General features: G+C 42.9%; 1 protein-coding gene across 5 annotated transcripts in view; it reads right to left on the bottom strand.

Annotated features, from left to right (window-relative positions):
* rif1 (replication timing regulatory factor 1) overlaps window positions 1-9,063 on the bottom strand; it is a 25,915-nt gene extending 16,852 nt beyond the window's left edge. For 3 of the 5 annotated variants that reach the window (XM_050049421.1, XM_050049420.1, XM_050049417.1), the window contains exons 1-16: window positions 8,863-9,057; window positions 8,280-8,328; window positions 6,622-6,757; window positions 6,449-6,527; window positions 6,249-6,345; window positions 6,025-6,155; window positions 5,589-5,683; window positions 5,190-5,379; window positions 4,219-4,311; window positions 3,748-3,886; window positions 3,502-3,653; window positions 2,626-2,740; window positions 2,332-2,508; window positions 2,113-2,223; window positions 1,366-1,428; window positions 131-234 (exon numbers count right to left, since the gene is read on the bottom strand). In XM_050049421.1, coding sequence (XP_049905378.1) covers window positions 131-234; window positions 1,366-1,428; window positions 2,113-2,223; window positions 2,332-2,508; window positions 2,626-2,740; window positions 3,502-3,653; window positions 3,748-3,886; window positions 4,219-4,311; window positions 5,190-5,379; window positions 5,589-5,683; window positions 6,025-6,155; window positions 6,249-6,345; window positions 6,449-6,527; window positions 6,622-6,737 — 1,662 coding nt within the window. In that variant the 5' untranslated portion in view covers window positions 6,738-6,757; window positions 8,280-8,328; window positions 8,863-9,057. Of the gene's footprint in view, window positions 1-130; window positions 235-1,365; window positions 1,429-2,112; window positions 2,224-2,331; window positions 2,509-2,625; window positions 2,741-3,501; window positions 3,654-3,747; window positions 3,887-4,218; window positions 4,312-5,189; window positions 5,380-5,588; window positions 5,684-6,024; window positions 6,156-6,248; window positions 6,346-6,448; window positions 6,528-6,621; window positions 6,758-8,279; window positions 8,329-8,862 lie in introns of all 5 variants that reach the window. The other 2 variants (XM_050049418.1, XM_050049419.1) reach the window with 2 other exon arrangements.
* Window positions 9,064-12,809: the final 3,746 nt, after the last annotated feature.

The raw sequence follows: 12,809 nt of genomic DNA on the forward strand, positions 1-12,809 counted from the left end.
GGGGGGGGGGGGGGGGGTTTGTGTACTGCTTTTCATTTCTTTTGTTTCTGTACTTACTGAGTGAGTGTATACAGTGAGTCAGGGACATGAAAGATGAGGCAGACTTGAAGGTTTCTGATCTCAGTCTTACCAGGACTTTGTCTGCAGGCAGAGCTTCTGAGGTGACGATGCTCTGCAGAGCCTGAAGCATCAGCGTCAGCACTTCACCACCCTGACGGTCCTTCTTACTGCCTACTGACAGATTAAACTAATCAATACAGAGAAATACAAATGCAAACACATTCCTCCTCTTTTATACTGAGAGAATGAAATGTTAATGTAATAGAAGAGAGTCATCATCGGGGACGGACCCCTCAGTGTGTTTGTCTCTTCACAGCAGTCCAGACCACGAGGATCCGACCGCTCTGACTTAAACTGATGTGACAGTGTGAGTGGGTCGGGCAGGAGACGAGGACGAGGTCTCACTGGTCCTCCTCTCAAATGACAGATCCCAGACCCAATCAGAGTGCTCTATGTGGAGCTACGAGGCGGGAACCACAACTTTAAGATCCCCACACTGCTGAGCAGCAGCCACAATAACAGCTGAGATCATTATCGATTAAAACATAAAGCAGTGGAGCCATTGTCCTGTTTGTCCCTTCATTTCATCGCTGGAATTTGCAAGTAATCAAAGATTATCTTCTTAGAATTACATGCACTGACTTTTTTTTTGTACTGCACCATTTTGTGTTATTTGTCCTTCTTTATCTGCAGTTCTGCAAAAGCTGTGTCCAGATCCAAACAAAACTACAGTAATGTACAGTGAAACTTTAAACAGTCAAAGGAACATCTGAAGGGTTTCTCAGAGAATCGTGTCCACAGCTCAAATTTTACGTTCACTACTTTGCATGTGGCATTTCGAGCCCTGACAAGGCACAACAATAAACAAGACAAATGAGAAAGGTTTTAGCATCTAATCAATTCTAAATAAGGACTTGTGGCACTACAGCACATTCTCAAACCATCTTTATAAACTCAGTAAACTGGCAGAGGTCGCTCATTCACAGATCGCTTTTGTGTTACGACTCAAGTACAAAATGCTGACAAAGAAAATCAGCCCAGAGAGCAGCAGCTTTTCTAACGACAAACATTTTCCAAACAGTGTGTGCAAACTTAAACGAGGAGTCTGATGCTACAACAGCTGCTTATAAAAATGTAACCACAACTGTGCATGTTAGTGACCGGACTGGAGAGCAGAAAAGCTCCGACTGTTTGACTGAATATTTGATATAAACATGGATCACGTGCGTAACATGGATTTGCATTCCTTTGGCTGTGCTCCTCATATCATGTGTGATCAAGATGACTTAAGATTCAAGTACTCACCAGACTCTATTGTTAAGTTGACAAACCGGACAAGATTCGTCCAAGTGAGGGCCAGAAGAGAATCTGTCGGAGAAGAAGAGTTTGAACCGTTAGTTTTCATGCACTCAGGACGGCAGGTTTTAGGTTAAAGATGTAAAAGCAGGAAATCTGAGAGCACACACTGAGATAACCTGATTTACAGACACGTGATCAGCAGTCAGTACCCACATGTTTGAACAAGGCTTGCATATCATCAGTGATGAAAAGAAGTCTTTTACAGAAACTAACATACTTTGACGTTTCAGTTGCAGTCAGACTTTGAACACAACTGGTTTGGACACGACAAGGTGCTACGAGCACTGATCTCCCCTCATCCCTCATACTTTCCCTGCCTGATGTCTTTGTCGTGCAAACTTTTTAACAGTCATTGGCTGGCCTGGTTTGGTTTGATAAATGTGCACGTAAAACCCACTTACTGATTCTCTTCAATCAGCCCACTAATGATATTTTTTCATTTCTTCTACGACTCAGTCAATAATTGTCAAGAACAGCTGTTTCCATATTTGTGAATTCTTGAGCATTTACGTAACAACGGCCTCCTACAGTTTATGTGGAGCTCTTGGCAATGACATTGGCTTCAATCAACTCGAGCAACAATGACTAACGTTCTGCCAAACACTGACAGGAGGAGGAAGAGAGGATATTCCATTAACTGTTTAGAAAACTAGAAATTCAATCAGCTCCGTCCAGTAAAACCGTGACGTTTACCTGATGCGTCTTTGCCGACGTTGATGAATCCATCTCTGATACTGGACGTCAGCACAGCAGCGTGTTTAGTGAAAGAGGGCGCACCAGAGAGGAGCAGGTGGTTCAGGGGCTCTGGGAAGAAAAAAGAGAGTCTGGCTCATATGGGAAACAGAGCAAGTCAGTGCACATGGCTGTTACAGCATCATGTATGAGCTGGCGCTGTGCAGCTCTGACTCTCACCAAGACTCAGGACGAGTTTGTTCTTTGCTGCTGCGGCGATGACCTCTGGTCCCAGGAAATAGTGAAGCAGCATCTCCAGGCCCAGCAGCTGGATGGAGGGGAAGGAGGTGGGGACCTGGACGCTGGAGTTCAGGCTCAACCGAGACGAACTGGCGGTGCTGTTGAAGCCTGGAGTGGCTGTAACAGGAGGACAAAAAACCAACACGTTACAGTTTCCTTCAAGATGATCGAGTGTGTCATATGCTGCAGGGGAGTGATGTGTCTGGGTGGAGGGAGGTGGATGTATAAACGTACCAGTCTTGGGTGTGCTGGGTGTGGCAGCACCATTCTGAGCGCCCGCTCTGGAGGGGGTGCTCGGGACTGATGAGGCGTCGGAGCCGATGGTGCACTGGAGCAGAGGAACAGAAACCTGCAGAGAGACAAATATGTTTCACTCTGCAGTACATCACAGTCAGTACTAACTCAACAGGTCAAATGTCCCTGACCCAACAAAAAAAAAGTTCCCTCCTGACACTATTTTGCAGTGGCACTAGTCATAGTCGAGTACTTCATCACATTAAATCCATCAGTGCAAAACTCTGGGACCTGAGAGCGCAACTAGGTGGGAACACTGGGTTTAGACAAGAGGTGGAGGTGCCACAACGTGTCCCATGGGCCGACAACAGAGCTGCAAAGCCGCTGGGTTCAACTTCAGACAGCAGGCGCAAGTGCCCCAAATCAGGAAGCTGACTGAAAAAAAGGTACCACTGAGAACTAGTACTGATTTCAAGGCACCCCATGTGAATGGTTACTGACCCTAAAGAGCACCGTCGCTGCATTCTTGGCTCTGCACTGCCAAAGACAACTGTGATTTGTTTAAAGAATTACAAACAACCCAGAACGTTTTTTCACTTGATGCAGAATTATAATGGTTCAGACAGACCTTTCACAAACGCAAGACTCAGGGATTTTGAACAAAGAGGAAATGAAGCAAAAACAATATTGATTAATTTCACGTATTGATCCAGTCGTCCCTTCATACTACTCAAACTCTGTATGTGTATAATAAGCCTGAACACACATTTAATAACTCCATCATATTTTTAATCATTCCTACAGATAATGAACATGATGTGAGATCTATGTCTTGGTTTTGCTGATGCAAACTGGCTAATAATTAAAGCATCTAACCTGGTCAAAGTTGGGGGACAGGTTGGGCCCCAGTTGGACCACCAGGTACCACCAGACCTCCACCTTGGTGAGCAGCAGGACCTCCGTCCTGACGTTGATGGATGTGAGCGGCTGCATCAGGAGCTTCATACGTTTGGCGCTGCATAGGATGTCTTCAGAGGTTGACAAGAGAATAAAAATTCAGCTATGAGACATAGACATAAAGTCTGAGGGAAACAAACTGGGAGCAGAGAGTGGAGGCCTCACCTGGGTTGAGGGCAAAGTTATCTATGAGGCTCTTCCAGGCGATGAAGGCGATCTTCTTGATGGTCGGGGAGGAGCTGCGGAAACCGAGTTCCTCCAGATGCAGCAGAGAGTTGATGAAGGGGCCTCCTCTGTGCAGCAACTGGGCAGGAAATACATTTTTAAATCACTTTGATGTGACTGAAAATATCTGTCTGAGAACTGTCAGACCTTTAGTTCATCTCAAACACAGATTTTTAGTCTCTTCTTCTCTTCTCTGCATACTGGAAGGAGTAAGACTTTGCTCTATTGATTGGATAAATAAAGACATCTGAAGACGTCATGTGTGACTCTGAATCTGGAACAGACTTTTTTTTTTTTTTTTAAAAACTGCCTCTGTCGGCCTTACTACAAATTCACGACTGATTAGTTCTTTAGTCAAACGTTCATCTGCTATTATTTCAGAGACTGAACATGCACACGTTTACACTTTACCTTCCCGAGCAGTTTCACAAATAAAGGCCAGAGCTTCAGGACGTTGGTTTCATTCTTGGACATGAAAAGCTTCTGCAGCTCTGGGATCAGTTTCTGTGAAGACAAACGAAGGATCGTCAGAGTTACTTAAAGTGCTCGTTTCCTTTTCCTCTCTGCAGGTGTTCAATGAGAAGAAGACTGATGGTGCGAGTAAATCATGCATGCTGAATATTCATGCATCCTTTATCATTTTTAAACTCAAAATCTCTACACTGATGCAATCCATGAGTGATAAACTTTTATTTTGTACAACAGCAAACCTAGTTGCAAATCCTCCAACAGGTCTGAACTGTTCGTAAATCGAAGAGAAAAGAGAAAATTCAAAGTACAGGAAAACTGGTAAATATGGCAAGTTCTCGTAAATCACTCATAAACGCCATATAAACTAGTTTTTAAAGATCTGCTTATTTAAAATGTCCGCCATATTGTTGTGATTTTTGCATCTAATTATTAAAAATGGTGTAGTGAAAAAACAAAAGAGTAACGGCAGATGTTCGTATTTCAACAAATAGAAAAAATATAAACTATTTAACAACCTTTATATCCATGTGAGTAGAGTTTACCAAGTTTATGAGGTGCATGTGAACGCACCATGAGGTCACTTCCTGTGTGAGTGTCAATCTCCAACACATGACAAAGCAGTGCAACCGTAAATGACACCAAACTGCGATAAAGACGTTCAGTATAGTTTTTTTTTTTTTTTAACATGACCGTTCTGGTACTAACATAAATCTGCAGGTGTGGCAGACAGCCGCCTCACCACACAGCAAATCTACCACATCAGGTGCTTGGTGGGAGATAATTTCAGACCCTGATGGTGGGTGGAAATAAAATGTTTTTTCTTTTGCAATGTGTTGATCGCACCTTCAATTATCATTCAGCAATGATACAAATAAGACAATCACTGCTGTTACTGACACACACACACTCACCGAGGACATCATTGGCTCCATGATAGCAGCCACCTCCATCTGTTTCTCCAGCAGCAGAGGCATGCCCATCTCCATGGCTGCTGCGGCTCGTAGACGCACCTTGGAGGCAGAGTGGACCACCAACGGGATGATGAGCTTCGCCCACCGCAGCGCTCCATCGCCCATCTGGGCCGGGACCTGCTCCAGCATCCTGAAAATACCAGGAAACATCACAACCGACTCAGATCACAGTCAGCACGTCAGCAAGGACGTCACAACATACACAAAGTCCTTCTCTACTATTAAGTGTCATACAGTGTGAACAGTCCTGTAATTCACAAAGTCACAAAAAACCATCAGAGCCCAAAATGTCCACATGTATCTATCATACATTTATAACATGACCAAGTGTTCTTTTACCTGATGATAACGTTCAAGGCTTCATGCTCCATCACCACAGACTGGATGTCCTCTCTGCTCCACACACTCTCCAGTGTTCCCAGTATGGACGGCACCTGGGTGTGTGAAGCAACATGAATCATACTACAGCAGCAATGTGACATCTTTCACCCCTAAAAAACCCACCACCACTGCCGAGGGATGGGTACAGAACCCAGTATTAAACGAGCCCCGAGGCTAAATTGTAAAAGGCCGCAGTATTGATGAACTCTGATGTTGTCCGTTTTTTAATCTGTACTTTTTAGCGTTTTGGTTTAATTCATTATCATCCTGCAGCCTCTCACCCGCACTCTGTGCCAGGGCTGACCGATGACCAGGGTTCACTATGCAATGCCTTTCCTCGCAGGTCAAACTGACCCTAAGATAACTGGAGGGTGAACCCTCTGCTGACACTCACCTTTTTGCCGACCACCTCTGGAGGAAAGTTCTGTTTGGAGATGACCCATAATGCTCTAGTGCATGTGTTCTTATCTGTCGACTTCACCACCAGGGAGCAAAGTGCTGAGAGGATTTCTGCTGCAAACGTTTCTGGAAAACAAATGAAAACAGAATCAACCTTGTTCCTACACGATAAAATCACATCTGAAATTAATAATGTCAAATATATGTAGATGAACGCACCAGGCACTCCAGAGACGACGTGAGAATGATACACACAGAATCCTAAAGCTTGCAGAGCAGCTTGGCTCAGCTCTGCGTTCGGACTGGTGATGTGAGCCTGGGAATGAAAAACAGGAGACGAGAACAGAGTTATGTGTCACAGACATCCAGAGCTTTAATGTGAATATGTCACACGTGTTAACGATGTCTAAACGACTCACCAAGATGACTTTACCCAGACGAGGAAAGTGCTTTTCAACTGCAGGGAGAAACTGTCGGCCCTCTTCTCCACTGAGCCGACTGGAGAGGAAAAGCAAAGTATTATCTGACTCATACTCTAACAGGGACTCGGACATGTTCAGAGGACGGTCAAAGACAAGGACGGTTAACGTACTTTGCGATGGTGAGGTAGGCGTCTGTCTGCTCGGGCTGTCCAGCAGCGTTGTCCTCCAGAGACTCTAGCAGAGGAAGGAAGCTGGAGCTGCTTGAAGGCTCTGCGGTCGCCATCATTATTACTCACGTCCTCGAGGCTTTAAGAAAGAGACACACAGAACGGAGTCAGGAGAAGGGAGGACAGAAGACATGCTGGACAAAGGGGAGAAAGAGCAGGACGAGTGCGATCAAGGTCAAGAAACACAGAACCAAAGAGCCAACTCATCTGATAATCTGTGTGTAATTTTGTGGTAGGAAAAGCAGCAACATTTCCGGATTCCAGCTTCTGGGGCAGCTGCGGCTCAGAGGTACAGTGGGTCCTCGTGAATCGATGCCGTATCACAAATGTCGATAATCGATTATGTAAATGTTTGTTTGTAACATGATGTTGGCGGAACAAAAGAGGTGGAAGTCAACTGCGAGGTCAGTGTGGCACGCGAACGAGCTAAAGTTAACTTGTACTAATTCATCTTCACAAATTTAATTTAATTTAATTTAATGTCTAAATAATTCCATCTGTGAGGCGAAGATGACGTATACTGTGAATACTGACTGGCGCCATCACCCAGAGATTAACATTAACGAGAGGCTCAGCGATCAGCATGTAAGATGACTGCATTAAACCAAATGAAAACACTTCAAGGCGAATCCTGCCGGTTGTGGGTTGAACGGGGGTCACAGACAGGAATACGGTAGAGCACTATGGCCACCGCAAGATAACGCGGTTTACCGGTGACCGAGAAGTCTAGCTCCAGGTCCAATAATTTCCTCTTTCGTTGGCGTCATGACTGCCCAGTAGTACCTGGACAGCCCAGCCATGGCGGCACACAGGTATGTGGCGTGTCAGAGGAGAAACGAGTCGTTCACATTTCTCTCTTTGTGGCAGGTAACGGTCCACAAACCTCACCGCACTTTAGGGACTGTTCTTTACTTATGAAGGGACTGTTCTTTACTTGTCAGGGGAGGAGGGTGGCTGGTTGATTCTTATTTCATTTATTTATTTTATTTTGATCCCCCCTATGTTAATCACTTATTGATGCTGTTTTTGAAGTATGAATAAGTCAATAAGTAATTTATTCCATTGAAATATCATTGATGTATTATAGAAAAGTGATTTATCTTTTTATAAATGACAAAAGGCACATCTGCCTCATTTTCGCTGTGGTATCGTGATACTACTCAGAACCATGATACTTTTACTGGTATCGTACCGTGGGTCCCAATTTTGGTACCATGACAACACTAAGGATACTTTTTTCTTCAGTGATCTGATTGGACAGATGTCACGGTGTTGACAGGCTGTGATCAGGTACTCTTAAGTTAACTGTTCAGCATCAGTTAACACAGTGATTTATCCTGATTAAAAAGGGAACCAGCTTTGTAATACTGAAAACCCTGAGTTAACCCTGAAGTTAGCGCCTAACTTCAAATCCTGCGTCATAGTTCAGGCCTCCGTTGTTAAACCTGACATATCTGTGAATAATAAAGTGTGTGGCCTGTGTTTGCTCATTGTGCCTGCTCAGACTGATCAGTGGTTTACATCAGCTCCTCATAAACACCACCCAGATGATGACTTAGCAGACAGACAGACAGACAGACAGACAGCATGCCATAGCTCACCTCAGAGAGATTTATGTGGAGCAGCCTTCACCCTCCACTGTATCCAGAGCTGCAAACATGAGACACATGAAGACAAAAGGTTACTGATATGTGTGTGTGTGTGTGTGTGTGTGTGTGTGTGTGTGTGTGTGTGTGTGTGTGTGTGTGTGTGGACACACAGGCCATCAGTCCCAGTTAGCAGCTTCCTCTCGCACACACAGAGAAACCAAACCAGGCCCATCAGGTGTGTCCAGGTGTAAACAACACAGCTTCATCACCACAGCATGATTTCACATGTGTAACTACTCAGGGACCGAGTCAGTGAACGCATCTTGTCGGGCAGCACTAGCCAGCAGCCTGCTAACGGTAACTAGCTTAAAGTTAGCTAGCATGCTAACGTGTTCGGGTCTGGAGCTGGGAAAGTTTCCTGCGGGAAAAAGTGCGCTAACAGCGGGGAGACAGCGAGGTGACACCAGGGTGACACCGGCTCACCTCCCGGTGCACCTGCCCGAGTTATTTACACACACCAGTCACAAAATAAACAAAGCTAGCGAACAAATATTTACACTTTCGACACACACACACACACAGAGTGACGGCTCACCTCGGAGTTGAGGACGAAGCGCAGGAAGCAGCAGCGACACACACACACCATTCAAACCAGTACAACACCACAGCCCAGTTCTCTTACTGGTGTCTGTCTCCAGCTCTTTGTCGTCACTATTTTAGCTTCCTTCTTCTCTTGTGCTCCTCTTGCCCCGCGAAATTGCTGGCGCCAAACCACCACGCCGACGTACAAAATTACCTTTGACCCCGCTACGTCACAACCGGGCCCGCCCCCTTTACCTTATAAGGGAAACAGCAGGCTGACAGAGATGCTACCAAAAAGTATTATAACAATAATAATAATTAAATTCAGTAGAACTTTATTTATCCCGAACAACAATTAACACCCACAAAATATTATTTATTTTTTATGTTTATTATTTATTTATCTACCTGGGTGATAAACAAACTGGGGATAGTTGTGTATCAGTTGTAAATAAATTTGGGAATTTGTTGAAATAATAAATGAGTTTAAAAAAGAAATGTATGAACATAAACGGGACATATACGTTTTACTTCGACCTGCTCCTTGTTGGACACTATAATCTGTGTCTTGTTTGTTTGTTATAATGTTTTTATGTTTTTATTTTGGTTCGAAATAAAGTCATTCAGTCCTCTTCACATTCTTTATTCAGACAACAGAGTGTAAAATGACTCAGTAAACAGTTAAACTATGCAAACACACCAATAACAGAGAGCCAGGGGGAAACCACACTGCACAAAGATATTATAAGACATGCAGATATCAAGTGTCCTACTGTATTGTTTGTTGATTTTGTTTATCCTTCAGAAAGAACACCAATTTCCCTGCATGTAGTGATTGGCAGGGTGATATTTATGAATAATTTTGAAGGACACCTCCTTAACCTTATTCACTGGAAGTTATTTATGAGGAAACATTCAAACCTGAGACAAACCTAGACACATGGCAATATCAAAAGACATGTTAACCTATATATTATATTATTAGAAATAGAAAAATGCCCGTGCACAGCTGAAGTCAAAGTGCTGGTACTGTGGCAAAAGTATAGATAGTATATTTTATACTATTAGATTTATTATATTTCTATATTAACACAGACGAACACTGAGTATCATGACTTAAGCTTATATACATTTCACCTCGCTGACTCTGCTGCTGTTTATCCCTCCACTGTCACTTTAACCTTTAACTTTAATTGCTCTTGTATAGTTTCTATTTTCTACTTGTATTTTTATTCTAGCTTTGCATATGCCATATTATTTTCTTTTTACTTGTGTCTGTCCTTGTGTTCAGTGGTGTGGTGGTAGTTAATAAGCTGAGTGTACTGCTAGGTCAGGGGCAGGTAAACTGAACTATCAAAGGAGCCATTTTTGTCCAAACCAAAAATAAAAATAAAATGCCTGGAGCCGCACAAACATATTTGAGCCTTATAATGAAGGTAACACAGCCTACTTAGTCTCAGTGAGCCTTTATTAAAATGTTTTTTTTAAAGATATTTTTCTTGGCATTTTAGCCTCAGGACAGGTGAGTGTGAAAGGGGGAGAGAAAGAGGGAGTGACATGCAGCAAAGGGCCATGGGCTGGACTCGGGCCGCTGCGGCAAGAGCCTTGTATATGGGGCGCCTGCTCTATCCACTAAGCCACTGATGCCCCATTTATGAATATGTTTTAACACAACGTGGTCACTCTGCAATGGGCCTCCATGATTATTAGGTTTTTTAATTTTGCAGTGTCAGTGGTGGAAGCAAACACACCTGTAAACACACCATTAAATTCTCAATTTTTCCCTTTTTTTGGATTCAGAATTCGTCGCTAGCTCAGCTACGGAGACTCAAGATCAGCTGTTGTGGTTAATTTAAGAATCACTTTCAGCCAACAGCAGCGGTGATTGAAAATTAAAATCTTAAAAAAATTAAAAAACACTTAATTTCCATAGAACTTTTTTGAAGTCAGAGGGAGCCACTGCAGAGGGGCCAAAGAGCCACATGTGGCTTTGGAGCCGCAGGTTGCTGGTCTATACAATCAGCACAGTTTCTTTCTTTTTTTTTGTCATTTAAGTTTTTATTGGTTTTAACATATTTCCAGTCAGTTAAGAAAAGGAAAAGACAAAATGAACGAACAAACAAACAAGAAAAACAAATAAAGAAAACAAAAACCAAAAACAAAACAACCAACAACTTAAAAAGGCAGCCGCAAAGACCTCCCCCCAGCACCCCCACAATTCTTATACATATGTATACACACACACACACACACACGCAGCATGTACATAAACACAAACATACACACATACTGTCCACCAGCCCCTCTTCCTGTACCCCTTCTAAGACGTTGCCCCTCTAATATGAGCCATAAACATTTGCCATATTTGACTATTTTTATTTGGAACCTCATTCACCCTGGCAATCATGTTTTCAAAGGCAGCAGTCTCTGTCATGACTTTAAGCCACTCTGTAAACTCTGGCCTATATGTGGGCTCTTCCAGTTGCACAGAAAAAGCCTGGCAGCTACAATAAGACCTGCTACTATCAATCCCGACTCTGCTTAAGTCACACCTGGTGGCATGAGAGATCTATCCCCAGCAAACATACTTGTGGGGATTCCAGTAGAGGTCGTCTCTGAGCCACCCTTCAAGGCCTTTCAGCACCACCTTCCAAAAAGCTAGTACCATGGGACAATCCCATAGAGCATGGAGAAATGTGCCCACTTCCTGTTTGCACATCAGCACAGTTTTAAGATCAGAGTCACCAGTTCAGTGTCTGACCAAATGTCTCCCCTTCTGTTCCTGAGATATGATCATGTCACAGTCAAGCTGACCTTTGACCTTTGGGATATAAGATGTCATCACTTCATTTTATCCCGTTAGACACATCTGTGCGGTTTTGTTGTAATTAGTGTATGAATTCTTGCAGTTTGGCCAAAAACATGTTGCGTGAGGTCATAATCAGTTCACTGTTGTGCCAAATTAGAACAAATTACCTCGAGGTGTTCTGAGGATATTGCAGTCATGAGAATGGGACAGATAGATGTACAGATGGACAACCCGAGAACATAATGCCTCCGCCGCAGCTATTGTCGTCACAGATGCAACAGTTAACTCAGATTGCTCTTACCAAATACCAAATACCATGCTTGATATGAAAATACTTTGCATAGTTAAGGTTTATGAAAATAAATTGGAATTATAGCTGCTGCGCAGTGATGGGTCGGGTCCGGGCATTTTTAGGCAATTCTGAGCAACAAGCAGAAGAATTGGAAGACATTTAGGAATTTAGCAACACAACCTGCCTTTTGCATCAGCTGAGGCTTGAACTCACAACCTCTGAGACTAAGAATCAATTTCTATCTCACTGAGCTAATTAGTCAGTGACAATTCATGTGTAGCTTCACAAATTGACTAAGCCAGACGTGCAGGTTTAGCAGCCGTCCATGCATGGAAAAGCAGATTTCAAACCACTGTAAAAAATTCAGTTATCGAAACAAAAATCTGAAAATACACATATTGCATCTAGACAGCATGGAGATGTTGGTAATTTGTTTGTAACAATGATTGATTTGCTCCATAAGTGAAAAACTGATGTTTAAAATTGCCATTTTTACATTGACTCCAATTGTTCACATTAGAGCAAAATTCAAAATGCTGTCAAAAATTCAGTTTTTGAGATAAAATTCTGAAATTTGCCACACATCATCTACCATGACTCTAGAATTTTGTCATTTTTTTCATGAACATTGAAGATTTATTTAGCAAGAATTTGCATGTATATGTTTACAGTACCGTTTACAGTCAAACATTTTGATGCACTGTAGGCTCAATTTTTGATAAATCAAAAATCTGAGAAACATAGTTTTTGTAGGACAGTCTGAAGATGCTCTGTAGCAAGTTTGGTGTCAATTGAGCAAAAATTGTGGGAGGAGATAGGTTTAAGAAGTTTTACAGTTTTTGAAAAAAACAGAGTGATG

Source organism: Epinephelus moara, chromosome 7 (genome assembly GCF_006386435.1).
Source record: "Epinephelus moara isolate mb chromosome 7, YSFRI_EMoa_1.0, whole genome shotgun sequence".
In the NCBI taxonomy this organism is placed as follows: domain Eukaryota; kingdom Metazoa; phylum Chordata; class Actinopteri; order Perciformes; family Serranidae; genus Epinephelus; species Epinephelus moara.